At 36.3% G+C, this 27,299-nt stretch overlaps 2 protein-coding genes, 1 long non-coding RNA gene and 1 other non-coding gene across 6 annotated transcripts; all 4 read left to right on the plus strand.

The window, feature by feature from the left end:
• The first annotated feature begins 5,325 nt into the window (after positions 1-5,325).
• Positions 5,326-13,284, plus strand: LOC110778158 (vesicle transport protein GOT1). Of its 3 annotated transcripts, none has more exons than XM_056831684.1 (9): positions 5,326-5,467; positions 5,610-5,645; positions 5,745-5,824; positions 5,920-6,016; positions 7,440-7,531; positions 7,641-7,721; positions 7,818-7,915; positions 8,001-8,082; positions 11,965-12,048. In XM_056831684.1, the coding sequence occupies exons 4-9, from the start codon at positions 5,986-5,988 to the stop codon at positions 12,031-12,033; spliced, it is 453 nt and encodes a 150-aa protein (XP_056687662.1). In that variant the 5' UTR covers positions 5,326-5,467; positions 5,610-5,645; positions 5,745-5,824; positions 5,920-5,985; the 3' UTR covers positions 12,034-12,048. The 3 variants fall into 3 exon arrangements, with proteins under 3 accessions (XP_056687662.1, XP_056687661.1, XP_021838411.1); XM_056831683.1 differs by having other exon boundaries at positions 5,328-5,467; positions 5,789-5,824; XM_021982719.2 differs by lacking the exon at positions 11,965-12,048 and adding an exon at positions 12,980-13,284 and having other exon boundaries at positions 5,338-5,467; positions 5,789-5,824.
• Positions 13,285-17,178: 3,894 nt separating this feature from the next.
• Positions 17,179-19,196, plus strand: LOC110786606 (uncharacterized). The gene is made up of 4 exons (XR_002532903.2): positions 17,179-17,279; positions 17,670-17,779; positions 18,897-18,985; positions 19,136-19,196. It is a non-coding gene; the product is annotated as an uncharacterized lncRNA (long non-coding RNA).
• Positions 17,233-17,300, plus strand: LOC130464719 (small nucleolar RNA snoR60). The gene has a single exon (XR_008925073.1). It is a non-coding gene; the product is annotated as a small nucleolar RNA snoR60 (small nucleolar RNA).
• Positions 19,197-21,570: 2,374 nt separating the features above from the next.
• LOC110778157 (lactoylglutathione lyase GLX1) lies at positions 21,571-27,255 on the plus strand. The gene is made up of 9 exons (XM_021982718.2): positions 21,571-21,725; positions 23,663-23,800; positions 23,897-24,021; positions 24,435-24,499; positions 24,577-24,789; positions 25,673-25,720; positions 25,845-25,952; positions 26,043-26,195; positions 26,971-27,255. The coding sequence occupies exons 2-9, from the start codon at positions 23,679-23,681 to the stop codon at positions 27,010-27,012; spliced, it is 876 nt and encodes a 291-aa protein (XP_021838410.1). The 5' UTR covers positions 21,571-21,725; positions 23,663-23,678; the 3' UTR covers positions 27,013-27,255.
• Positions 27,256-27,299: the final 44 nt, after the last annotated feature.

Here is a 27,299-nt window from a genome sequence, read left to right on the forward strand (position 1 = left end):
TTTAAGGAACGTTATGGAAGGTAGGCCTCTCACTAGTTCCTTTGATCTCAGTTTGTCAAGCATTGAAAAGCTAGCATGTTCGGATCTCTTGTGCCATAGAAGTGGATCCTCCTCAATAACACTAAGACAAGTTAAGTTGTTCCTTGGAACTTTGTTGAGATCCACAGTATATGTGTTCCCTTTGCGAGTTCCTTCCAAAATAACTTCCTTACTGTTATTGTTAATAATTCGACAATTTTCTGAAGTAAAGCTTACCGAGTTTCCTTTGTCACAGAATTGTGAAATACTAAGCAGACTGTGCATTAAACCTTCTACCAGGAACACATTGTCAATTGAATGGGAACTTGACCTTCCTACTTTTCCAATGGCAATGATTTCTCCTTTCTTGTTGTCTCCAAAGGTCACAGTTCCTCCGTTGCAGGCCTCTAGTGAGAGAAATTTGGTTTTATCTCCTGTCATGTGCGTGGAACACCCGCTATCTAGATACCACGAGTTGTTCCCCCTCACTATGACCTGTAATATTATCAATTGTTAGACACATGAACTCGGGTTTCCTCGAGTTCCTTTTCTACTAAAGGATCAGCCTTCTTAATCCATATCTTCTTGACAATGTTCTTGTTTTTATTAAACAGTTCCTTCTTTTTGGAACACTCGGTCACAACATGATCATCAGTACCACAAAAGGAACAAATTTTGACACTAGGGAGTTCCACATAATTTTTCTTTTTACCAGTTTTCCTTTTATAGTAAAAACCTGGGCCTTCAGTTCTTTTAGATTGAGCTTTCTCAATCCACTTAGGAGTGATTCTAGGAGCTTGTTTCCATGCATTAGCTAAATCTAGTTCCTTGATTAATTTCTCCTTTTTTTCCTTTACTGTGACCAACTCACTGTTTAAATTTTCCAAATCAACGTTAAAGACCCCCATGCTAATCTTAGTGGACTTCCTAAGATCTAGGCTTAAATTAAACAGTTTATATTGACTGAGTTCCACTTTGAGAAGAATGTTTTCATTTTTGACTCTCTCAAGGGAGTTTTGAAGAGCGGTGTTTCTATCAAGCAAGTCAAAGAACCTACCCTGTACATCAGATCTAACATTATTAAGGTAGGTCATGTGTCCCTTGGTGAGTTCCAAGGCTTTGTCACTTTGAGCCTTTATTACACTAAGCTTTTTAAAGTTATCTAGAGTTTCTATCAATAATTTCACTAACTTATTTTTAGACAGAGATTGAAGAGTTGAGGAACTTACTTCTCTTGATGGATCTGGGGTTGTTCCATCAATCTTTGCCATAAGACAAAGGTTTGTTGTTTCTTCATCTGGTTGATCCTCATCTTCTTCCGAGTCAGTAGCATCTCCCCAAGCTGCGATCATAGCCTTCTTGAAGTTGGGTTTGGCAAAGGTTGATTTGTTGAATCTTTCCTTAGGCAGATCCTTTCCCTTGCCTTTCCCTTTTTCATTTTCCCACTGAGGGAAGTCTTTGATTAGATGGTCAGAATCTCCGCACTTGAAACATCCTTGGTCAGGCTTGGAACCGCTTGGTTTTCTCATTGAGTTCCTTCCTCTTAGATTTCCAGGTTTAGAGTTCCTGTAAAATCTTTTCATTCTTCTGACCAACATGGCAGCTTCTTCTTCATCAGGATCTGAGTCCTCCTGTTCCTCGGCCTTAAGAGCAAGGCCTCGGTTCTTGGGATTCTCAGGAACAGCTGGTCCTAGATGTAATTCATGCGTCATCAAGGATCCCGCCAATTGTTCAATGTTGAATTTGGTGAAATCCTTTGTTTCAAAAAATGCCGTGACCTTGGTTCTCCATCTATCATCCCGTGGCATGCTCCTTAGGATCTTCCTAACCTGTTCATCAGAGGGAATATTTCTTCCAAGAGAAACTAGTTCATTAGTAATATTAGTGAAACGAGTAAACATTTCCTGTATTGTTTCTCTTGGTTGCATTTCGAAACGTTCATACTTAGACATTAATAAATCAATTTTTGAACGTTTGGCCTTATTAGTTCCTTCACTATTTGAAGGAGATCCCAGATTTGCTTTGCGCTCTTGCACCCCATAACTCTGTTATGTTCGTGAGGTCCAAGGCCGCAATGCAAGATTTTCACAGCCATTGCGTTGATTTCAAATTTCTCAAAATCTTCCTTAGTAAATTCAGACATGGGTTTAGGAACTACCTCATTTTGAGAATTGGTCATTGTTACCTCGAAATCACCGACTTCTATGACTCGCCAGACTTGATAGTTCTCTGCCTTGATATAGATCTCCATCCTGTTCTTCCAGTAGGTGTAGAATTTCCCGTTGAACATTGGAGGTCTTTGAGTGGAATAACCTTCCTCGAATTTCTCGTAAGCGTTCATACTTTCCAGGAACTTTTTCTCAACAGGGTTTCCTGTATTTTTGTGAGATCCCGCTCTGATACCAACTGATAGTTCAGTAGGAACACTTGACAAGAGGGGGGGTGAATTGTTTCTTGGGAACTTGGGTAAGTTTGTTGCGGAATTTAAACAATAAAGAGACTGAGAACAATGAGCGAAGAAAGATATAAAACTGAGGAACCTTCTTGATCCTAATCAAGAAGAACCTCACAACTCTTTTGTATTAATGCAATAACTCTATTACAAATACACTCTTTAACTCGAGTTCCTCTCGAACACGAGTTCCCCACAGCAATCCCCGTCGATTACTGTGCTCCTCTTTCTCTCTCTGACTTAACTCTAAGTCGCTCCTTTTCTCTTTGACTTAACTCTAAGTCGCTCTTTTTCTCTTTGACTTAACTCTAAGTCACTCAAGGATCACTCAACCCTTAAACCCAAAATACAATTTGATAGATAAACTCTAGTACATAATAAAGCTTATAGCAATAAGGAACTCAAGGGACACTCTTTTGAAAACTGATTCTCTTTTAAAACGTTTAAGCTCTTAAGATATATTTTGCAAAGATCAGTTATGTGTTTTGAAAAGCAAAAACCCTTCTCCTTTTATAGAGGAGTTTTACCTAAGGTTGGGTACCCATGTTCTCCTCAACTACCCACTAACTGTTACTGCTCAGTAACATGGGCATAGTTGGAGAGAAACAGGGGAGACCAAATCAAAACACTATTTGCACGTTTAAACAGAAATACGTGGGAGAGTCTCAAGGATCATGAAAATCTTTTACTTGAGAAACAAGGAGAATGAAATCAGAATCTTATGTTTTCATTTATTAATTAAATTCATTTTATTTATTAAAAAGATTTTCTAATTTAAAACTCTCTTATAATTACAGTTAATATATTTCAATTAAAACGTACCAAAATACTTATGTCCCTTACGTTCCAAATTACGTATAAACATTATTAAATACTTACATAAATCCTAAACATAAACTCATATGTTAGTCTTCATGTTGCACCTTTAGAAGCTTCACTCGAAGTCTTCCCAATTTGTTCCTTCTTTGGAACATCGAGGATCCACATAATATATGAGGATCTCGCCTTAGGAACTCGCCTAAGGATCTCGCCTTTGTAAACTTGATTAATGATTATTTCTTCAATGTAGTGTCTGACATGGATCAATTACTTGCTTATATTCCATGTTGCTTAGTTTATCCAACTCAGGATCTCCTTAACTTAGCATTATCCCTCTAAGGATCTCGGAACCTATTATGTAACATAACTTAACCAATAATCAGGAGTTTACTTTGTCATCATCAAAATTTTAGGGTCAACAGATTTGGTTAAGGGTCAAAGCATTAACGTACCACTTATATAGTTATATGTATTGGGAGAATATACCCAAACTTGACGCTTTATTTTGTGGATTTTTACGTCGCCATTTTTAACAACTATGGAGTAGAATAAGTGAGTGCCGGCTAATTACTCAAAGAGGGACCATTCACCATTAGTACTACTATTGCATGGTGTATGCAATTACAGGCAGATTCAGAAATAAGTCCATTTCTTAGGACGTTTCCTTTGGCATTTTAATTAAAAAATAAGACCACCAATTTATACTTTTGAGTAATAAACGACAAAAGTCGACGCATATTTTGAATTCAATATTTCACCCCACTTGTACACCAAAGAGTTCCTTTTGATTAGTTTTTAAAATCATGCTCTGTTACTGTTAATTACATATATACTCACATGAATGGAGTTTTAACTGTTAAACAACCAACAACAACACAGTAAAATTAGTTAAATAAAAACATTATCGAATATTAGCCACGACAAGATTGAGCTGCAATTATGGACAGTCCCACAAAGGCCAAATAACTCAATTTTCTCCCATTAACTATTTGGGTTAAGCCTGTCAACGGATTCCTCTCTCCTCTTTTCTTTTCTAGGATTTATTTTCTTGGCCGCTGTAGGCCGAAAATAGTATAATAGTAAAAAAAATTAGACTATTTCCGACCATTTAATTCAGCTATTGTCTCTTACATTCAATAAATTTGCATCATATGTGCAGAGTTTGTACTTGTTCGTTAGTCGTCATATGGTGAAGTTAGTTATACTCCGTAGTATGTTTGGTTTGTCATCCACACTCGTACTGGATTTATGTAAAATTTGTTTGTTGTTAAAGTTTTATGTGTGATCGCAACAAATATGAATTTTCCGATTACAAAAAATACATGTCCTCTGTTCTTTTTTAAATGACACAATTATTTAGGCACGTTTGCCAATGCGTGATTTCATACGTTGATATCTCTAACTATGGATAAGAAAAAGTTATAAAAAATTGATATTTAAAAAATATTTATTGAGACGAATCTAATAAGACCCAAAACGACTATGTTTTTTCTTAAATATAAATCACAAAGTGAATTCAAAGGGGCTTGTGTGATTAGTGTCATAAATCCAATTGTGTCATGTAAATAAGAACGGAGGAAGTAGCTTTTATTGTATTTTACAATCGCAACCGTTATTTTACCAAACACTCATATTAGTTACCCGCCACTCTGACATCTAACCGTTACCTGCTACTATTGACCACTACCTGCTATTTCAGCAGTTACCCGTTATTCAACCACTAAACGCTACCCGCTTCCGTTAGTTTGACCGAACAGGGCCTAAATGTTCCAACATTAAAATATAATTTTAAAACAAAAAAAAGCCAGAAAAAGTATGCCCAAACTCCTAAAGTTTGAAAATTTGCCAAAAATATTTATGTTGCCCATACTTGGATTTCTTTATCATCTCTTAGCAGGGCTTGATCTGTTTAACTTGGACCCTATAGGCTATAGGCTATAGCTAACGGGGTCTTTATCCATTGGGCCCTAACCCATCTACAAATGGGCCGGATTTGGTCCATTAAGAAAATGGCGGGCTTCGTCCAACTGCGCCAAATTTGTTTTAGACCAAAACCCATTCACATCATAGTGAGAAAGGCTTAGTCGAGTCTCTCCGTTCACCGGCAACCGAAAAAAGAAGCGGACATACCAAATTTCTGGTTTCTCTCCTCCGCATCTCCGGCGTTTTCCCGGCGAGGTTTCTTTCTCTTACCGTTTCCATTTTCTTAATTATTTGTATGAAATTGATGCAAAATGAAATGAGAAATTCTCGCGATCTTTCAATTAGGCGTTTTTTTTCCTTCGTCTGATTCAAGTTTGTTTGGACAATTTGAGTGTAGGAGGCGTCGAGGAAGAACTCGAAGCTATTTTTACTGGTATTTAATCAAATTTGTTGATTATCGAATCGTGTTTTGATTTTATGTGAATCAAATTGATGCAAAATGCAATAAAATTGTTGTGATTTTTGGAATTAGGTTTTTATTTTTCGATTGAAATTTGTTGTACAATTTTAATGTAGGAGGTATTGAGGACGGATTTGAAGTAATTTTCACAGGTAATGCTTGAAATAATCGGAATGAATGACCACTTTTGATGATTTGCGAATCTTGATTTGATCTGATTCTCTTCTTATTGATTTTGATAATGCAGCATCGATTACGTGAATTCTCTGGTTTTGCGAGCAGTTGACTGTTGCATTTTGTTCAGTGGGCGAAAATGGTTTCGTTTGAGATGAATGACAGAAAAAGTGAGCAAAATTGAACTTTTACTTGATCTTCTAGAGTGGAAGTTTTGGTTGTGAAGAAAAGACTAATTCGACAAATTATCGAGATTAACATTATCTATGATTTGGTGTGAATTTTTTTCCCCTATGATTTGTTTTGAAGTTGCATGTTTTGGTGTGTTGATTTTCAAATATTGTAGTAGTCCTTTCCTTTTTAGATGGATTCTTACTCTGTATGATTATATAATAAATTAAAAACAATTATTGCATGATTCTTTCTGCATTAGTGGATTTTCCGAAAGTGAATTTGGACTTTGTCTGGTTTTAGAAAGTTGATAGCCATTTCAAAATAACTTGAGTGACCTATAAGATAATCCTATGACATGAATTACATTCAATTGTTTGACATAACAAACAAGGATGTAGAGAGCTAGAATATCTATCCAGGGTTTTTCTTAAGGAACAAACAGATTACGAATGAACAATTCGTGTATATTTCAGATTGGAATTGATTCATAAGAATCCAACTGGCAGCGAGATGACTTTGTTATGTTTTGTGTGGGCTATACGCCTATACCTTGATTTACTGTTTCTTGAATGCTACTCTTCTTCGCTAATTTAACTCAGTACTTCAGATTTACTTTCTTTTTCATCTAAGAAGCTTACATGTTTAAGCTTGCGCTTGTGAGCTTCTCTAACTAAGGTTTCTGGTATCCATTATGTGCTCCATGCCTCGTCTTTTTGGCATTGTAGTTCACTGATAAAATGTCAATTTTTCCATAGAAAGATGGTAAGGAACAATACTAGCTGGATGTGAGCTATATACGTCATTCTTCATATATAATGGAGTAATGGACACTTGGCTTGTGTTAGGCAATAGTTTTTGGTGTACTTTTTTGGTCAAATACTACTAATTTGAAATAGTGTTTGACGAAGTAATGGTGAGCACTAGATTTTAGGGTTTTGGGTAGTTTACAAATGCTTCCAAATTAGCTGCTACTAACCACTTACATGTTTAACGGATGGCATCCAACTGCTAACAACTTGTAGGAACAAAAATAGCTAGTAGCTACTAAAATATGTATGGCTATCATAAGAGTTAGTTTGACGAACAGGCTTGTTTTGCGGTCAGTAGTTATTTTTTCTGCAGATTCTTGTTTCTTTCAAAGTTTTTTGGGGCCATACTTTGTTAAGAATATATGTATTGATTCTAAAGTCGGTGAAATCATTTAAAAGAAAAAATAATATTATCAATAACTTTTGTATGATGTATGCATTTCACTTTTTGTTGTACCGTTTATATACTAATTTTGCTTGTATCTCAAATGTGATATATTTTATCATTATGAGATATGGCAAAGAAAATGGTAAGTGTTATGACTGTTATCTCTTCGTATGCAGAAGATTTCTGACCATGTTTTTCTTGCTGTTATCTGATTGGAAACAGAGATTGGGTTAGGCTTGACTGGATTTGGTGTCTTTTTCACCTTCCTCGGAGTCGTTTTCCTGTTTGACAAAGGATTACTTGCAATGGGAAATGTAGTTTTCTTGATCTTATCATCATCTCAATTGTTTTCATCCTATCTTTTAGTATTCGTCCACAGTTCCACACTCACAACTCTGTTTCTCTTTATGCTTCTTTGCTCAGATCCTCTTCCTGTCTGGGTTGGCACTGACCATTGGACTGACATCCACTTTGCAGTTTTTCATGAAGCCCCAAAATTATAAGGCATACATCTCTTAAATATTTTTTCCACCTTTTTTATTCATGTCATGCATATTTAGGTGTTTTCTACTTATACTGCTATTTATCGATGGTGCTCAGGGAACAATCTCTTTTGGTGCTGGCTTCTTCTTTGTTCTGATAGGCTGGCCGATAATAGGCATGATATTGGAATCTTATGGGTTCCTTGTACTCTTCAGGTCCGTAGTTACTCTTGTTTAGATGTGTTGCTCTCTTACTTGTATATGGTGTTTCCTGTTACTGAGGATTGGCTGTTCTGCGCAGTGGCTTTTGGCCTACATTGTCAGTTTTTGTCCAGAGGATTCCTGTTATTGGTTGGATATTCCAGCAGCCATATATCAGATCGGTATGTGCATCATTTTTTTGTCACAGTTTTTTTTTTTTTTTTTTATGGCTATTTTTTTTTTCTGGTAAGATTAAGCAATCATCTTAATACCAAAAAGAGCAAATACATGAGAATTGGGAACCAACTCCCTCTTTACACACTGAGTACCCAACAAACAAACAGAACAACCTACAAACTCCTATGAACACAAAAAACAAAAAAAGTCACCCCAAACAGCTATGTTAAGCAAAGTAGTCTTGATGAAGTCCACTGAATCAGTTGAGATCTTCAGACTAATCAACCTTGAATTCGCTAACAGACTAATCAACCTTGAATTCGCTAACAGACATCGGCCTTCCGTCTTAATTATCTTTTCTGGCATCACAACAGAATTGTTCCAGTATGTGTTATTCCTGGAATTCCAGATGTGGTAAACAAAGGCCGCTGGAACAGCAAAAGCTACCTTCCGTTTAATTGCAGAATTTCTCACTCTTTCCCACTTTTTCCAGCAGTTCTGGACCCCAATCCAATCACACAAACTCTTGTAACACATTGTACTGTAATGACATTGAAACATCAAATGAGGAACGCTCTCCTCACCTGCCCCACAAAATAAGCAGCATGCCTCCGAGCAGACCCCGATTTTCCTAATTTATCCCTTGTTCTTAACTTCCCTAATGCAGTCATCCAAGAAATGAAAGAATGTTTAGGAACATTGAATCTGTTCCAGACCTAACAGTTTCACTCACCGTTACCTGATTCGCTAATATGAGACTGGGTACGGGATCGCAATTCGCTACCTACATTGCTAAGTTAGACCAAAACTGTACCATTTTCATGTTATAATTCGCCTTTTAGGTTCGCGGTTCGTGGGGTAATTAGAGAATTAGGTAACGCTGGTTCCACTGGATTCTAGTTCGGTCCCCTCTCAGCCATTTAGACACATTAGAAATGGAATGCCTGCTACCTATATTACACCACCCTTGCTGGATGCACCCCTCTTTAAGCTCTTCTTTTGTGTGACAGATTCTCTTCCAGCTTCAGCTCGCTTCTCTAGGTGGAATGTAGTCCCACCAATCCTGGTCCTTTAAATACACATTATGAATCCATTTGACCCAAAAAAAGTCAGCTTTCCTTGCTACTTGCCAGACCCAAAAAAAGTCAGCTTTTATTGCTACTTGCCAAACATATCTCCCTTTAGCTGCTTGGTTCCAAACCACACAATCTCTCACACCCAATCCACCACACTTCTTTGATCTGCACCCCCAATCCCATGCTATTTGGGGGAGGGTGGGGAGGGGAGACTTAGAGAGAAAAGGCCAGCTGGCTGATTTTAGCTATGAAAAATACCCGAGCCCAATATGTGTGACTACTCATGAGGACAGGATTAACCAAAATGGTTCTAGCTGCATATGAAAGGTGCCGACTTGTCACGGATGGCCTCCCACACCCTCGCACGCAGCAACATGCACGGCTATGGGCATCGCTACTCTAGGCGATGCACCATTGGACAAAGCAACAAGGGTTGCGCACCACCGGACAACATGGTGCATGTTCAGGGGAATTGGCCGATCGGGGGACCAAACGACATCTAAATGGGCTCAAACTTGGGGGTCCCACGTATTTTGGGCCAATAAAGATGATGGTCGGGCCAAATTTTGGATTTGAGGCCCGGAAATATGGGCTGGTGAAGCACCATTCTCGGTTGTGCACCGGAAGGTTCTAGAATGCTCCGGATGGGTTTTGGACATTCTAGCTTGGTTGGTTCTTGAAGGTTCTAGCTTGGGTGAGTCTAGAACCTTGCCCTACATATTAGGGAAGATGTTTTTAGACACCTCCTTGTGTATAGGATTTTCCCTTGGAGGCGGGAACAATCTAGAAGCTTGTAGGCTCATGTATGTAAGAGTAGTGTAGAATGTTCTAGAGTAGAAGGCTCTATGGACTTGGGTGCCTATAAATAGGTTGTCCCATTCATTTGTACAAACTAGGCTTATCGCGCGCGGATGCCCGTTAATATAAATAACCATTAATGTATGTGTCTAATAGATGAAGTGAACTTGAACTTATATTACATGGTGTTTGGAGATTATATAAAAGTGAATGTGGAATGACTCTACATGTACATGTCGTGCATTGCTATATACCGCAACTGATATTTACCGATATGCCCTACTTTAATTAATTAATTAATTATTAAACTAAATGTATAAAATTGGTTAATTAATTATATACCCATCTTTTCAAAATGGAGGATTTGCGATAAGAAAAGAGAAGAACTAAAATGAATGATAATGATTAAAGATGGATAAAGAGGATTTGGCACGGGAAAGAGGCGAGAGAAAGAAAATTGGACGAAGATGAAAAATTGAGGAAAAAGAACAACAAAGAGGCGATCAGTCACACCACTATTCTTAAGAGAAATCTTTTTCTTTGAAGAAGGATTCTGAGGTTATAGTGGCCATTTATAAAAATATTAATTTTTATGTTTTGGCTTTTTAAAGGGTAAGGATAAGCCATTACATTGTAAACACACTCAAACAATATAAAAACCTTTTCAAACAATCTTGCTTACAAGTTTCCTTACTTAACCAATTTCGTAGCACACTTAGCATAGCTAAAACATCGGGTAGCCTTGACTAGTGATCCAATGGGACTGTGACTAGGGGTGTGCAGGAATTGACCGGGACCTGAATCCGGTCCGGAACCGGACCTGAATTGTCCGGTCCAGTCCGGACCGCTGGATTTAGGACCGGACACCGGTCCAAATAAAATTTAGATTCCGGATTTCGAACTGGACCGGATATAAACTGGAATTTTCCGGTCAACTCTGGAAACCCGGATAGTGAATATATATTGTTTAAGTTCTGCTCCTATTTTTAACCTACTTGTACTGCTATACTTCTCCGCCACCCTCCTTCAACTTTTCAAGATAACCCTCCATCACTCTCCTATCTTCTCTCTCCACTTTTAGTCATTCTCTCTACTTCTCAGCCCAACCTCCATTAATTACCACATCTCTTTCCCTCTTTCTACTTCTTAGGCCAGAAACTCTTCAGATCTACAATTCTACATAGCGGTTTCGACTATTACGAAGATGATCGTAGTCAAGGAAATATTATCTGAATCGTGTGGCGGTGTGGCCTTCATCCTAAAGCTCTCGACTGGGGATCGGTTGTCTGCGTTAACTCTCAACGAGTCGACTCCCCCCTCCCTTTTGATATTATTGAATCGAAAAAGTTTTATATACTTATTGATGTTACAAATCTGTCAAGTTGTTACAAATTATCTAAAGTAGGCAACTAAGCATTGCTAATTCAACTAATATTCCAGTTGAGTCAATTGGTCACTGTAAGTTAGTTGATGTTATTGTTAATTTTGAGGTATTCCAGTTGAATTAATTGGTCACTCTAAGTTGATATTATTGTTACTTTTGAGGTATTGAATCTGCTTGTCAAGGGTTATTGAAAATATGCAGTAAGTTTATTTTTAGAACAAATTTTATGAATTTATGAGCTTTAATGTAGATAAACGATTGGTATTGAAGTATTTAATGTGATTATGACGGAAAAGTCAGTGTGAAATTAAGTACTTTATCGATAAACAGGTCCAACAGGTTAAAAACCGGTCCTGTTCGGTATTTTCAGGTCCGGACCGGTCTGAACCGGAATTATTCCTGACCGGTCTCCGGACCAAGGAAATTATGGATTCCGGTTCCGGTTCATTCCGGTTCCGACCGGACCGGTTTGGACCGGTGCACACCCCCCTAACTGTGACGCTAGTGGGCAACGTGCATAAGGCTCGGAAATAGTCAGCATGTGACATACTGCTCTAGCACATAATTCTCTGCATAATCTTATCAATTAACACATCACATTCGACAACTGAGACTCTCTTTGCATTCAGAGGTATCTGAGATACCTAAAAGGAAATTCAATCTTCTCAAAGCCAATAACAACAAGGATATCAACTTGAGCATTCTGAGGCATATACTACGGTACGGTAGTAGTTTTATCAATTTTAGCCATCAAACCTAGACAGCTTGCAAAAAGCTTTATCAATGTTAGCTATCAAACCTAGACAAATTGCAAAAAGCTTGAGAGCTTTACTTACCAATTTAACAGATTTAGCATCTCCATGAGCAAACAACATAAGGTCGGTAATGCCTATCAAAATTATGTCATGTTTGATGAAAATTGAAAAGGAAGCCGGGAGCAGTAAATGATTAGCCAAGTAAATTTTTCCCCGTGCAACCCTTTATATCAGAATAAATGAGTTGTAAAGTCTAAAGAAGAGGATTTTGCATTCTTGCTTCATTAGGGTGCTTTCTGCTACTTTTGCACAACTTTTGCACAACAATGTTTTTGTTTGAGGGACAGAAATTTTGTTGAACTTAGCTGTTTTTATGAAAAATTTGTCAAATAATCCTGTTTTTCCGTCCAAAAAATAGTCAAAGTACTCATTTTGTCACACTGCACATGGACTCACTCACCAGGGAGTATGGTTGTGTAAATAGAGCTCTTAAGCCATTGCCGTCTGCCGATTGGGGATCCATTCTAAGTAGTGTTGTTGCACATGCTGGTTATATTTTTGTGTTTCAGTTTCCTATTTAATTTTAAACATAGACTTCTAATTTCTTTGGAAGCTACCACTTTTACCATTTTGGGTTTACTGTTCTACTCAAATCAACCTCTTGAAGCCTAAGTCGGAAAAAACACTTCAGGTTTAAATGACTTTTCTTTGTTCTTATTTTTTGAGCTGCTTGGGATGATGTATTTCAGATCTGTTTGTTGAACGACCTGTAATGTGAATTGCAAGGATATATCTTACAATCTTGGCATCTGATATTTACTTGCTGAAAACCAACTAAGGAATACATACATATGCCTTAACTCTGAACGCCTCGTTTTGTTTTGCACAGTTGTTTGAGCGATACCGTGGAAAACGTGTGCCCGTTTGAAGCAAATCCCGGAAAATATTTGCTTATGTAGTCTAATACTGTTGGAGGAACGTGTAACACAACTTGATTCCTCTTAAGCGGTGGCAGTGTACAGGTTCTATAGATGACACAAACTTTCTTTTGTGTATGCAAAATGCTAAGCTCTGTGTTTTGATTTTGAATTACCAGTCACTATTCTCTCACTTGTAGTAGACGTATTCTTTGTAGCAAATCTCGTTTGTTGTACTGGATCATTTTCTGATATGGAGCACTGTAATGGACTTTGACATCCTATTGTTATAGCATTCTTAGTGCGATTTTTTCCCTCGTTTATCATTGATTTTGGATCACGTTCTTGTATGAACAGATTTGGGTTTTGAATTATGCATTTTGGTTTCTCTGAAATACTCGCACTTGTCATTAGTGTACATGGCCGTAGCATATAGCCGTATAGTATATGCAGGACTGCACGAGCATGATGTGTGTGAACTGTGAAGTGGGTGCATCGTACATGCCATGATTTTCGATGGAAATGTATTCGATGCTGTGGAATTATGTATCAAATATTGCACCTCAAATTGATTGATATTTCCTAGTGACAACTGTATATCAATTATGTCGGCATCTCTCTTTAGAAGTGACAAGAAGCATATCGTCACTTTGCAATGAGATGCCGTATACAAGTTGAGATGGAGATTATTTTGATTAAATTGAGGGGGCGTTTGGTTGGGGGTATTTAGGAAAGGGAAAGAGAATCAAAAGGAGTGATTTCCTTTGTTGTTGTTTGTAATGTTATTTCAATCATTCCCTTTACCCCTTGATTCCCCCAAATCCCTCTATATTGATTCCCCACCCCCCCTAAGGTATTGGCATTCCCTTTCCCTAAGCCACCATATACCCTCAACGCACCACCACATCCACCATGACCAACTCATAATAAGGTTTTCTGCTTTACTATTAAGGGAAATCATCTTATACGTACTCTAATAAGATCCAATCCCTAACCTAGGCTTGAAAGTGGAGGAATTAGCGGACTATGTTAACCTCCTATTTCTATATTTGTGGACTTGGAGCATATAGGAGAAATGCATATATTCTACGAAATAAGTGTTGTTTTAAAATGTTCTTTTAAAAAACAACACTCTTGACCTGTTACATTTTATGTGCGATTTGTGAAAAGAATGTTGCCAATAGAATTAGGGGTGTGCCGAACCTGAATTGTCCTATATTTGTCATCGGACTAACATCACCACTTAATATTAGTATGAGTAGCTGTTAATTTTATTTGATTGTTCATTTTAGTAGGCCGAAACACTTGCCTATTATTATAGATAAATATACGGAAATTTCATGAAATACCCTCGAGTTTTGCCATAATTCACCAAACGCCCATCAAGTTTCAATAATTCATAAAATACCCCTCACAATTCGTACAAATACCCAACATACCCTTACTAATAACGGGCCGTTAGTCCGCCGTTAGCCAAGTTTCCAATTCACCCAAATGCCCCTATTCTGAAACTTATTTCACCAAATGCCCCTAGTAGGAAACTTATTTTACCAAATGCCCCAAATTTAAATATAGCTATTCTGATGTTCCGACAGCTAGTTTTTGTGTTTGAAAAGTGGTTCTTGGTCATGGTTGGCTATAAAAACCCCTTTGCTGAATGGTTCTTGTATTTTAAATGTTATTTTACTTTACTTTGCTAATTTTATAAGATTTGTGTCATGAGTTTTCTTTCAAAATCATCTTCCACACCCAATGAGTCCACATATATTAGGGTACCTAACAAATTTTGTTATTGTAGTAGGAATGGAGGTTGAAGTGGTGTTCCACAAGCTCTTCTGGATAGCTGCTAATGCTTTTTGGGGTAGTTTTTTGCACATCTGTTTTGATCTTGCACATATTCATTGAGTAGAAAATAACATTAAATGTAGTTGGTGCAAAGATGTTTTGTAAGTGAAGCTAAAAACATAAATGCTTCCCAGTTTGGTATTTTGTGCAGATTATGCAACATCAATTATTTATGAAATGTGAATTTGTTTCTCATTACTTGTGTTTACTTCATGATTACAAACAGGAAAATTACAAACATCAATATCCCCATTTGTATTACAACTTTGACTAATTTTTGTTGTTGTTTTAGCTTCTTCTTCATTTGCTTCAATTCTTCTTGCATCTTACTGTTTCGCCTGTTTTCAATACTTTCTCCTTCGCCTAAGCTTCCCCCGCATTGTCCTTCGTGTTGTTGCCCCTTGTTTTTTTTGCTCAACTACTCCCTTTCACCATCTCAGATTGTTTCAAGGATCACACTTGTAGTACAACCTTTGTGGATTGAGTGTTGTATCAAAGCTTCGAATGACAAATTTCCTACCACAATAACAAAAATTGGTAGGTACTCTAGTATATGTGGACTCATTGGGTTTGGATGATGATTTTGAAAGAAAACTCATGACAAAAATCTTATGAAATTAGCAATGCAAATCAAAATAACATCTAAATTACAAGAACCATTCAGCAAAGGGGCTTTTATAGTCAACCGTGACCAACAGCTACCTTTCAAACACAAAAACTAGTCGCTGAAACATCAAAATAGCTATACATAAGTTTGGGGCATTTGGTGAAATAAGTTTCACAATAGGGGCATTTGGTGAAATAAGTTTCAGAATAGGGGCATTTGGGTGAATAGAAAACTTGGCTAACGGCAGACTAACGGTCCGTTATTAGTAAGGGTATGTTGGGTATTTGTACGAATTGTGAGGGGTATTTTATGAATTATTGAAACTTGATGGGCGTTTGGTGAATTATGGAAAAACTCGAGGGCATTTCATGAAATATCCGATAAATATAAGTATAGAACTTGCAAATTCTATTGTACATCTCACTTGACGCGTATATCACCAACTCGCAACCGTTTGAACACTTATATACACGGTACACCCAATACGCTATAGAAGTACACCCAATATGCTATTTGCATGTGATTTCACCTGGATCATCCGAGTCACAAGTTGTAGTACACAATAGTGACAATACGAGGAAGTCAAAATCCATAACGGTTATGTATTTGTAAAAACATAACAACAAAAAAAGTTAATGAAATGGTACATGTTTTAATCGGAATGGTACACTGTTTTTAATAAAATTGTACTCTTTTTAATGAAATGGTACATATTTGTATCGAAATGGTACTTTTTTTTTTAATAAATGATACATGTTATTGACCCAACTGCCCCTGTAATGTGTTTTAAAACACCTCACAAAATGGCAGTACGACGCTCCAAATACAATACAACAACAGGCCCAGTTTTATCACTTGGATTGTGAACAAATACACGTGGAGGGCCCTTGGCTAAACTGCAGGTCTGCAACTCCAAAAACGTGCGCAAAAACCATGACCACATCTATAACCTTTTAAAAGCAAGGAGTGATATTTCACTATTCATCCAATAGTTAAAATACCAATTTGCCCTTATTTTTCTTCACATTTTCGTTACTACCTTTTGCTCTGATATACTATATGAGATTACGCCACGTGCTTTCATCATTTTCCTTTGCTTTCTCTGAGTTCAACCCCCCATCAATTCTGATCTCTCCCTTCCCCCAATCTCTTTCGCCCCCTTCTTCTCCCTCCTGTATCATCGACATTTTCGCTCTCCTTCTACACAGCTTGCAATTTGTGCAAGCTTGACAAGGTTTCTATCTTCACTATTAGTTTTTCCTGCTTCTCTCTGGTATGCTCTTTTCTCTGACTTTTTTGAATTAGGGTTTTGTTCTTGCTTTTAATGGTTGAATTTTGTGCATTATGGCTGATTTTAATTGAATTGGCTACTAATTTTGTGTTTCATTGCATGAATTTGTTTAATTTATGAAGGGATCAGATAATTTTAATTGATTTTGTATGTTTTTAGGTGGATTTTGATGAATTTTGAGAGCTAATTTTGAAAAAAATATTGAATTTCGGTTATGTTATTATTTACTAATCTCATAGTCCGACTCCCTTTTCGTTTGCTGTCATTTTTCTCCCAGGAATGTGGTATGGGATGGAGTTGTGGGTGGATCGAGATTTCTTCCAGTGGTGCACTGCAAGTACACTGCATTGGTGCGCAATTTCTTTATTTTCTTTTTAAAAAATATGTATTTTCTTAGTTATATGCTAATTTTGTATTAACTTCTTGTAGATTGCTTTGCTCTTCTTGGCGCTAATGCATCAGGGTTTCCCCTTCAAGACTTCATGGGTGATGAGTTTATCAATTTCCCCTCCAAGAATTTATGGGTGATGTAAACTCGAGATCTTGCTCATTTATCAAGTTTTGTTCCTTGTTTTTATCTGAAATCGTTTCTATACTATGAGAGATAATTCGAGAATTATCTCATAAGCAGTGGATATAACAACTTTATAATTATTTCTTAATTTGCTTTATAGACAAAACTTATGCTTCTATGTTCTCTAAGGTAAATCAATTGTCAAGTATGACACATTACTTAATTCCATAATGTATAGATATTTATGCCTCTACTGATGGTGATAATATTGTGTTTGGCCTTTACTGATGAAAAATATTATATCCTTCTATAATTTGTTATGGTAGAGGGATCTTTATTGATGAAAAAGATACACATTATTTCCTCCAATCCACATTATTAGTGAGTGCCTTTGAAAATTTTCAGGTAATTACAAGTGAAGATGGTCATGCGCACGCTTTGTGGCAACATATGGGAGTTCCAGTAACCACTTCTTAAACCAAAGACCACTTTAGAAGTAATGTGGATTGGCCAAAGTACGTTATCTTGATCTCAGAAAGTTCGCCTATATATCCTTGCGTTTCTTGGGTGGTATGAAATATGAACATTGACATATTCGATTGACATGAAAACAAGCCATTCTTAACTGTCTATCACGTAGGTCTAGATGGTATAAGAGCAATCTCTATTAGAAAGTTTGATTGTAGATCCTTAAGTTTTTTGGGTGAATAGGGGCTGGGGGATTGGGTGGTCAAAACAAGGCATAATGTCACATAGTTCAGACTGGCATTGTTGCTTTTGCAGCTATGATGGTATACTACTTAACTCACTCGAGGGGAAAGAAAACCCTTCTTGGTATGCTTGTCAATTTAAGTAGTATGTTACTATATTTCTTCAATTTAGGCTATTATTCTGGTTTATACTTTTTTTTCCGATGCAACTGGTTTATACATTCCGTTTTCAAGTTATGGCATCTGTTGACAAAATTCTTGAAAGCCATCTAACGGTTTTTGTATCAAGCTTCAAATATGCAGACTTTTGTTTAGAGATTGGATTCTTAGTCATTATTTTTCTTTTGCCAATATGCCATTTGTAAGTTTCTTATTTATTGTTTTGAAAAAATCTTGGAGGATTGAGTTATACACAGAAAAAAAGAATATGAATATAACAGCTACAAGGAAGAATGTGATAAAGGCTACAATCATACAAGAATTCGAATTCCAGTTGGACAAGGGGGATAAATTATCGACATTTAAGCAAGGTTTAGGATTTCTAAATAATACGATAATTTTATGTTTTTGAAGTTCATTAAAGATATCTGTGTAAGATAATGTGACTTCCTAAGGAGAGGTAGTTGTATATAGTACAGTAGGAAATCTAATTACCGAGGATTCAATTACAATAATATTTAAAATGTGTCTTATAATGTTCTCAAAACTATTTACTCAATTTCTGTACTGATACACTTAAATACGAACGTAAATAACTGAAGTACAATGGATTTGTTGCCATTGGGTTGTTTCCTTGATTAGAGTAGCTATTTTGAATTTTGAGGAGAAAATTAGATTTGATTTTTTTGTGTGTTTAATTTGTTTGATTGTGCTGTTTTTCAGCTGTGCTAACTCCTTTCTTTTCGTAACATTGTGTTTGCAGCAATGGAGATATACAACTATCAGTCAATTCCTCCACAATGTTCACTCAATGGGGCTTCATGGGCTCATTTCCCATCTCTATTTTTCCGGGTATTCTTTATATCTCGCGTTATTTGTATAAATTTATGAACTTCAGTTAATTTTAATTTGGGTATACAGTATTGTTTTATTAGTTCAAACGTTAATCTCACAAGCTTATATGCAGTATTAGTTTTATAATTGTGTTTATTTTGGTTTTAGAGTTGAAAAAGTAAGATCACTCCTCGGTTCAACATCGATGCTCCAAGGCATCCAAATAAGTTTGTCCCCTTCGAAAGAGATTCTATTTAATAATGATAAGGTACACTGACATCTCCTTAATTCTTTCTCGTACAGTGTATTGTTCTTAATAAGGAGCATCACTAGAACAGTCTGATAAGGAACATCATTGTTCAACAACTCAACAAAAAGTACATGATTTGGAAATTATGTTTTTATATCTTGGGGGACTTATTTTGAGGTATTTTGTTGTTTAATTACTTTAAAGCCTCTTACAATAGGAGAGAATGTTTTATGTCCTCACCCAATATATAGGATGATTCACTTCCTGTATATTTTATGGTGCAGGACTTCATAACAAGAAAGATATATTGAATCAATCAAGTCAAGCAAGTTAATGAGGGGTAATTTTCTATCTTAGGTGGCCTTAGATAGCACTAGGTTTCATGAACATTCAATGGTTCTGTACATTTTATTTTAGCTGAACGGTTACGTACATCATTTGAGCCCCGAGACCCTCGCTTTGTATGACTTAGAAATGTGGCACCAGGTATATATTATTAAATGTAGTCAATGGTCTGGGTCCTGTTAAAGGTGTTAGCCGAGTTGAGCTCAAGAAAACTCTCCAATATTCAAAACTCATGCTTATAAATTGAACTAAGAGGTGTTGCATTGTTTAAGATATGGATTTATGTATTATTTAGTGTCTCTCTTGTTGCATTATTTAAGCTCCTGATCGTGTTTCTTATTACGGTAATTAGTTTGAATTGTGTAAATTAGGTTAATTTAATTTGGAGTGATTTTGTTGGTTTGTTCGATTAGGTACATATTGGTATACTCTGTTTGGAATGGTATCTCTGTCCGTCTTTAGTTTAGTGTAATCTGGAAACAGTATCTTTGTTTTTGCAAGGGTAAAGTAGTGTGCTTTAACCTTCCTATCCAAACGTCTTTATTGTGGAGGTTTAAGAGGTCTTGGGGTAATATAAGAGTTTATCTGGGATTGAGCTATTTGAGCAAGTAGTTCAGACTTACTTCAGCCTATACATCAGAAGATGGTTATTGGCTCACTGTTCTGTTGTTAAAGGACCGTTTACTGTCATTTGATTATGGTACTCTGTATTTTTGTTTGATGATAGAGTAGATTGATCGAGTGCCGGGCATAATTCTTTGCTCCATTAGTTAATTACTATTGCATCATCTAAGTTCTCCAGGGGGTTGTATTATGTAATCCTTTTCTCTATCTTATTGATTTGCATTGCATCATTTAAACCTTTTCCAAGGGGTTGTAATATGTGTTACAGTGTTTTTCATAATCGAGGTACAAATAAAAATTATAAAGCAATCAAACAAAAATGAAGCTGACCATTGTGTTGTTTTCTTATTTGAACCGAATTTCTTATTGTTAGATTGCTATTGTTTGCTAGCGTCAATGTTTAAACTTTTCTGTTGACAATGTTGTGCATTTATGCATTGACAATGTATAAATGGTTCTGTATTTTCCTGAGAATGCATAGAAAAGTTTAGTTTCTACTGTAAAATGGGACTGATTATGTGAGGTGTGGATTGGTTTTTCATTGGTGGGCTTTTTAGAACTAGAAAAACAAGTTGGATATGGATAAAAAAATCTATACAAGTTAGGAGAGACAAATTATTTGGCAAAAGCTCCATTGTCTCGTAGTATTTGAATTTTCATAGTTGTATCTATGAAATTAGTTATAAATGTGTGTCTTTGATTTGATTTTAACTGGATTATATTAAACTTGTTTTGCAACAGGAACTTTCACAAAGATCATGATCATTGCTGATAAAAAAGCAACAAGCAGGAAAAGTTGAATGTTATTTTGTTGTCAAAATCTTTTCTCTCCGTAATGTTGCGATTTGTTTATGTTGAAATCTGTTTTTCTGTTGTATTTCTCAAGATTTGTTGGATTATTGTATGTATGAGTTATTGATTATTTTTTCTTGGTAATAATGATACTTCATATATGTTACGTTTCAAGTTAGGATAAATACGTAGCTTGGTTTGTATGTAATACTCCGTACAACTTTCAAAATGGATATTAAATAAAGAATGTATTCAATTACACTTTTTGATTTCACATGTAGCAAGTGTCTTTTCTTGTGAATACAGATATAGTAACTTTCAAATTGTAATTACTATATTATGACAATAATAATTTCACAATTATTTTTTTGCTAACTTAGGGGACGGCGCGCGTTAGCGCGTCGGCCAACAACTAGTTACTCCAAATTCTAAGACAAACAACAACAATTACTCCGTACAACTACGATTAGCACCATTTCTAAAAAAAATCTATACCATATCAAATATTTCAATCAAATATCACTGCTTGGTGACAGACAAATCCTGACCGTTGATCTTTCATCCAAATATTGGCTGTCATAGAGAGATAACTCACAGGTGGTGAGCTTTCGACCAGTTCTCTTTTTTTTTTTTTTTGTAGAAGTGTCTATAAATTTCTGGGAAATAACATTTCGATCAATTATTCTCATCTATTTTGTCACTCTACTTTTCATCATCATCAATATCATCATCATCACACTCCCTCAGGTATACTCTTTCTCTCTCTTCTTTCACATTTTGAAGCTTTGATTTGATTCTTGTCAATAATCGTAATATTCTTATATTTATGGTAATAAACCTGTGAATTTGTTAGAAATTATGGCCTCCTGGGTTTGTTTTCTTTTTCATTGCTTTTTCTTATGAAATTAGTTAGAAATCATGGGTTTAGGACTTTAGGGATTTGTTAAGTGCAAATTATAGACAAAATGTAAAGAAAGATTCAAACTTGCATTTGGATGTTCATGTAATTTATGTGGAGTATTTGTTTATGCTCAAATTAAATTATAAACCTACATAATTTCATGCCTAAAATTTGATAAAGGTCATGTTCTGTTCATCTAATTTTCAAATGAATTCAGATAAGGGTTACCTTAGTACTATTTATAACAAATGAATGAAAATTAGGTGCATAGAGTGCTCCCTAAGCGTTATTCCCTATATGACACTACTACAAAATATGTATACCCTATTTTAATTTTTAGCAACATTCCATTACATATGTATCGTTTCTTTTCCTTCGATTTCCTTGCCTTGTAAAAACCATAGGTGGAAGGTTATGTTAAAGGACATTACAATTTACATACCCTGTGTTGGGATTATCACTACAAGTCTCAATCCATTAGAGGTAAGGTTGCGTATATATGAACCTCTTAATACCCCAGAAACGGAATACAAATTGACTATGGGGTTTTAGTGTTTAATAATGATGAGTGTTCAGTGTATGTTTGTAGTGGTTGTGTTGTTGGATTGTTGTGGTATAGGTTTTGGGTCGGATAAAGTGATTCGATTATTGGGTCTTTGAAAATATTTCTCTACTGGTCTCGAGTTCTTGACTAGTTAGGAGTAACATTGTTATGATTTGAGGGGGACTGGAAAATTTTGTAGTGTATTTTTAGTTACGCCCTCTAAAGTTTGAATATAATTGTGTAAACCTCATATTATATTGCTTACTTCTTCTATTTTCCCCCTAGTTAAACGGCTTAAGACCCACCACTGCTTTGAACCATTCGAGAACTAGCAAATGATGTTTTGAAAGCTGGATTATTGCGTTAAGTTGATGATGATGTTTCAGTACTACTTTGTCTTGATATACTATGCAATCTAACATACAATATTTTTTTTTTCCCCTTGTATGACTTAGCCTTGATATTCTATGCAAACCAATACAACTACACAAAATGTTGATTTATAGTAGTTATATGTATTTGATTGGCTTGATGCTTCACCTAAATGTGAATTTGTAAAAACATTTCTTTTCTCATCTCAACTATTTAGCGTAACATTGCGTACTTCTTGACCACTTGAGAGTCTAAGACATAGCAATTATTAATCTTTCTCCATCCAACTAAAAGCTTCGAATGGTGATATAAATGTTGGATTGATGTGATATTGATGATGAAGTTTCGGTATTTGGCATTTCATCAATGTTTATATGTTGCTCAATACTTCAAGCACGTGATGCTTTTCCTCCCTTAGTTTTTTTGGGAGAAATCAGTTAGCATTGTCAAACGAGTCTATAGTATGGGTCAGTTATGCTAATTTAAATGAAAATTGATGTTGATAACATGGCGTTAAATGTGGTATCAAAGTTTGTAAGATATTATGTTTGTGCTACTAACTTCTTCCCGTTTGTGTGTCTTTCTAGTATCACCCCTTTCTCAATGAGAAAAGTGATGATTAACTATTTTTTTCCCTGTAAGATAGGGAGGATGACATTCCCATTCAGATATTAGTTTTGAAGATGTGTTCCCTACCCTTCTTTTTCTGCAGTTATACTCTTTATAAGGATGATTAAAATGATAAAAAAATTGTTAGTCTTGACTCTTAATCAAGAATATTCTCAGTAAATTAAAGTTTTTCAGGTGCAGTTTATCTCTGCAATTTATGATTGTTTGATATGTATATTCTTCTTTTTTACTGTTAAGGTACAACAATTTGGAAATGGCTGGGTGTGGGTGTGGAGCTGCTGCACCTAATGCAGAGTTGTTGGAATTCCCAAAGACAGATAAGAGAAGATTTCTGCATGTTGTGTACCGTGTTGGAGATCTTGACCGCACAATTAAGTATGTCCATGACAGTCTTCCTGTGGCATTTGTTTGTGATTCAAGCATCATATAGAGCTAAGATCCTATTTTTTTTTCCCGTTGTTTTCATGTCAGGTTCTACACAGAATGTTTCGGAATGAAGCTGCTGAGGAAGCGGGATGTTCCAGAGGAAAAATACACAAACGCATTTCTTGGGTTTGGCTCAGAGGAGTCCAACTTTGCCGTGGAACTAACATACAGTGAGTAAACAGCGTAGTATATGTTTGTTATGCTATATACCTTTACTTGTCTGTAGTTCTGCGATACTCCAGAGGGGGTGCGCCAAGTTTGGAATTTGAAATCCTGTTATGGCCTGTTTGGGAACTAGAATTGAATTTTAAGAGAATTTGTTTTGATATAATTGGAATTTTCTTCAACTAGACTCAGATTTTCTTGATCACGGCCTACTGAAGGATTGTTTAGCTCTTAGAACCTAAATGTTTCCTTTTGGGAATTCTTAGTTGGATTTATGAATTAGGCAGATTCACTATAATAATAATAAAAAAAAAAGTTATCACGGGTTTGGAGTTTGACAACCATGTGGCAAGAAGGAAGGCTCTTATACTTAAGAAACTCCATATCCTAACATTGTTTTTTTTATATTGGCCTACAGACTATGGAGTTGACCACTATGATATCGGGACAGGTTTTGGACATTTTGCAATTGCTACTCCAGATGTAAGTAACAATTATCTATATATGTGAAGAGTTCAATATGAAATTTAGAAATGATTCATGCCCTTATTTTCTTTCAGGTCTACAAAATGGTTGAGGATATCCGAGCTAAGGGTGGTGTCATCACTAGAGCACCTGGTCCAGTGAAAGGAGGATCAACTGTGATAGCTTTCGTGAAGGATCCTACTGGTTACATCTTTGAGCTGATTCAGAGATGCTCAACTCCTGAACCATTGTGCCAAGTAATGCTTCGTGTTGGTGATCTAGAGCGCTCTATCAAGTTCTACGAGAAGGTATTGAAAGGCTTTTTATTTGTGCTTGTTCCACTGTGTTTAAGGAATAATCATGAAGAAGTGATGTTTAGGATGTTAAAGTTTAAAATTCAATATTCCACTCCTCACCTCAGGTCTAATCACTCTCACTAGATACTATGAATGGCTCCTTTTCTTCATACATAATAAGGGTCTTGTTGTTTTACCTAATTTTAAATTTGGGGAACTTGTGTGTGTGTGTGTGTGTGTAGGTTTGGGTGGGGTGGGGGATGAGGTTGGAGAGTTTTTGTGGCCTTGGTCTCTCGGATCATTACATATTAATAGTACACTCTTAAAAATGGTTCGTGTGGCCAAGGGTTGAAGAACTACACATGTTTACGAGCTCCTTAGTTTTTCTTTCTTTATCCGTTGTTCCATTACTTCACATGATCATAATTGTGTCCATGTAAGGTCACTTAGTAAAAAAAAGCCTGGTGCATATAGTCCATAGGACCAAAACTGTCAGAGAATGAGAGACTCTTCGGAAATTTTAATTTGCTCCAGTAAACCTAGATGTATAGGATCTCTTCATTATTACTTCACATGTCTGAGTGTTTAGGAACTGAAACGGGTATCTGAGGTGATATGAACGGTCTGAATAAAAGTGGAATTTCATTTATTTGAAGCATGGGATGCCCACATATTCATCTCTTCAACATTGTTCTACGTGTTGTCCGTTGACGAATCCTCTATAGTAATTTCAAACTTCCATTTTTTTTATTCTGAACTTCTACGAGTTCTATCTTGTCTCTATTGAGAGATGAAACTTTTATACCTTGGTTTTCAAACAAGTCATACATATATCATATAATTCGTATGTGTCTCTGCCTAGAAACTCAAGGAACTTTCTTATTCTGACTTGCAGGCCCTGGGGATGAAGGTGGTAAAGAAAACTGATAGACCTGAACAAAAGGTAAGCTAAGCTTTTTACGGTTTTACCTGTGAATTTCTATTGCAGCTCTTGACCTATTACTCGTGAATTCCTATCAAGGTTTTTTCTGATTTACACTGTTTTGTTTTCCTTCTAAAAAATGAAGTACTCCATAGCTATGATGGGGTATGCCCCTGAAGAGGAGACAACTGTTCTGGAGTTGACTTACAATTACGGCGTGACTGAGTATACTAAAGGAAATGCTTATGCACAGGTTAGAAACGGCCTTTCGTTTTTGTTAAAAAATTGTTCTTTGTGATGTTACCATTTTACTGATTTTCTGAATCGGATATCTTGTGTATAGGTTGCTATTAGTACTGATGATGTCTACAAAAGTGGTGAGGTTGTCAGCTTGGTTAATCAAGAGCTTGGAGGAAAGATTACTCGACAACCCGGTGCTGTTCCTGGACTCAACACTAAGATCGTCTCTTTTCTCGACCCAGATGGCTGGAAAACTGTGAGTACCCTATGCTTGTATCAGTTGTATTGTCATATTATTTGGGGCAAGTAAATCACTGCAAGGCCTCAAAGTCAACCCGATTACCCTAGACCTGATCAACTATAGCCCGACCCGCTGGCCCAGGCTCGAAAAAGTGCGGGTTTGGGCAACCTCAAATACGCATTTTTAGACCAAAGCCCGAGCCCGACGCGTAAAAGCCCGCACAAAATTTATGGGGTTGGGCATGAATATTTTTGTGTAAAGCCCGACTGGGCCTGAACTTTGATCACCTCTCGATTACCCCATCGAAAACATGATCTTTACCAGAACTACACTGTATACCCAAATCTGGATATACCAATCTTGACCTGGGATGAAATTGTCTCGGTCTGAACAACCCCGTCCTGAAATTATGAGTACTAAATTGGATTAAGTTGTTGTACAATAAAAATATGACCTAAACTGAACTGACTAAATGACTCATCCTCAAATGTGTTTTGAACCCAATTCAAATTTTCCTGTTGGGTATCTTTATTTTTACTCTATAGTTTGCCCTGTTTCCATTTTTGAGGATGTTTGTGAACTTTCTAGCCACGAACAAGCACTTAGAAAAATGTGGTGAAGTTGTATGCGAAGTATTATTAGCTGTGAAGATTTCAGACCCGAAAATCACTTCAACCTTCCAAAATCCTGCTTAAAGCGAACCTGACCACAACCATCCCTTTTCTGTTTTAGAGAGATTTTGTATATGGATGTAACTGATGTTAGTTTCTTCTTGAATTAAAATTTTCAGGTTCTTGTTGACAATGAAGATTTTCTCAAGGAGTTGAAGTGACTGAAATGATGTCCAAGAAGTTCTACCTATGGATGACCCGACCCGGCTTTTGCATAAATAAATGTCTCTCGTTTTAGCCATGTCTCTGATCGTTTAAGGGTATTATGTGTATGAGAGTTCTAGTCTTTTCGTCATTTGCCAATAGGTTGAGCTTTAGTATCGTATAGACTACCAAAATTTCGAGTATTCGAGTAATGTTTTCCTCTCTTTTTTTCTTAATATTTAGTACGGAGTTGACTCTCACGAGTCGTGGGCTGGGCCTAGGATGGTAGAGCTGGAAAAATATG

This window comes from Spinacia oleracea, chromosome 6 (genome assembly GCF_020520425.1).
Source record: "Spinacia oleracea cultivar Varoflay chromosome 6, BTI_SOV_V1, whole genome shotgun sequence".
Classification (NCBI taxonomy): Eukaryota; Viridiplantae; Streptophyta; class Magnoliopsida; order Caryophyllales; family Amaranthaceae; genus Spinacia; species Spinacia oleracea.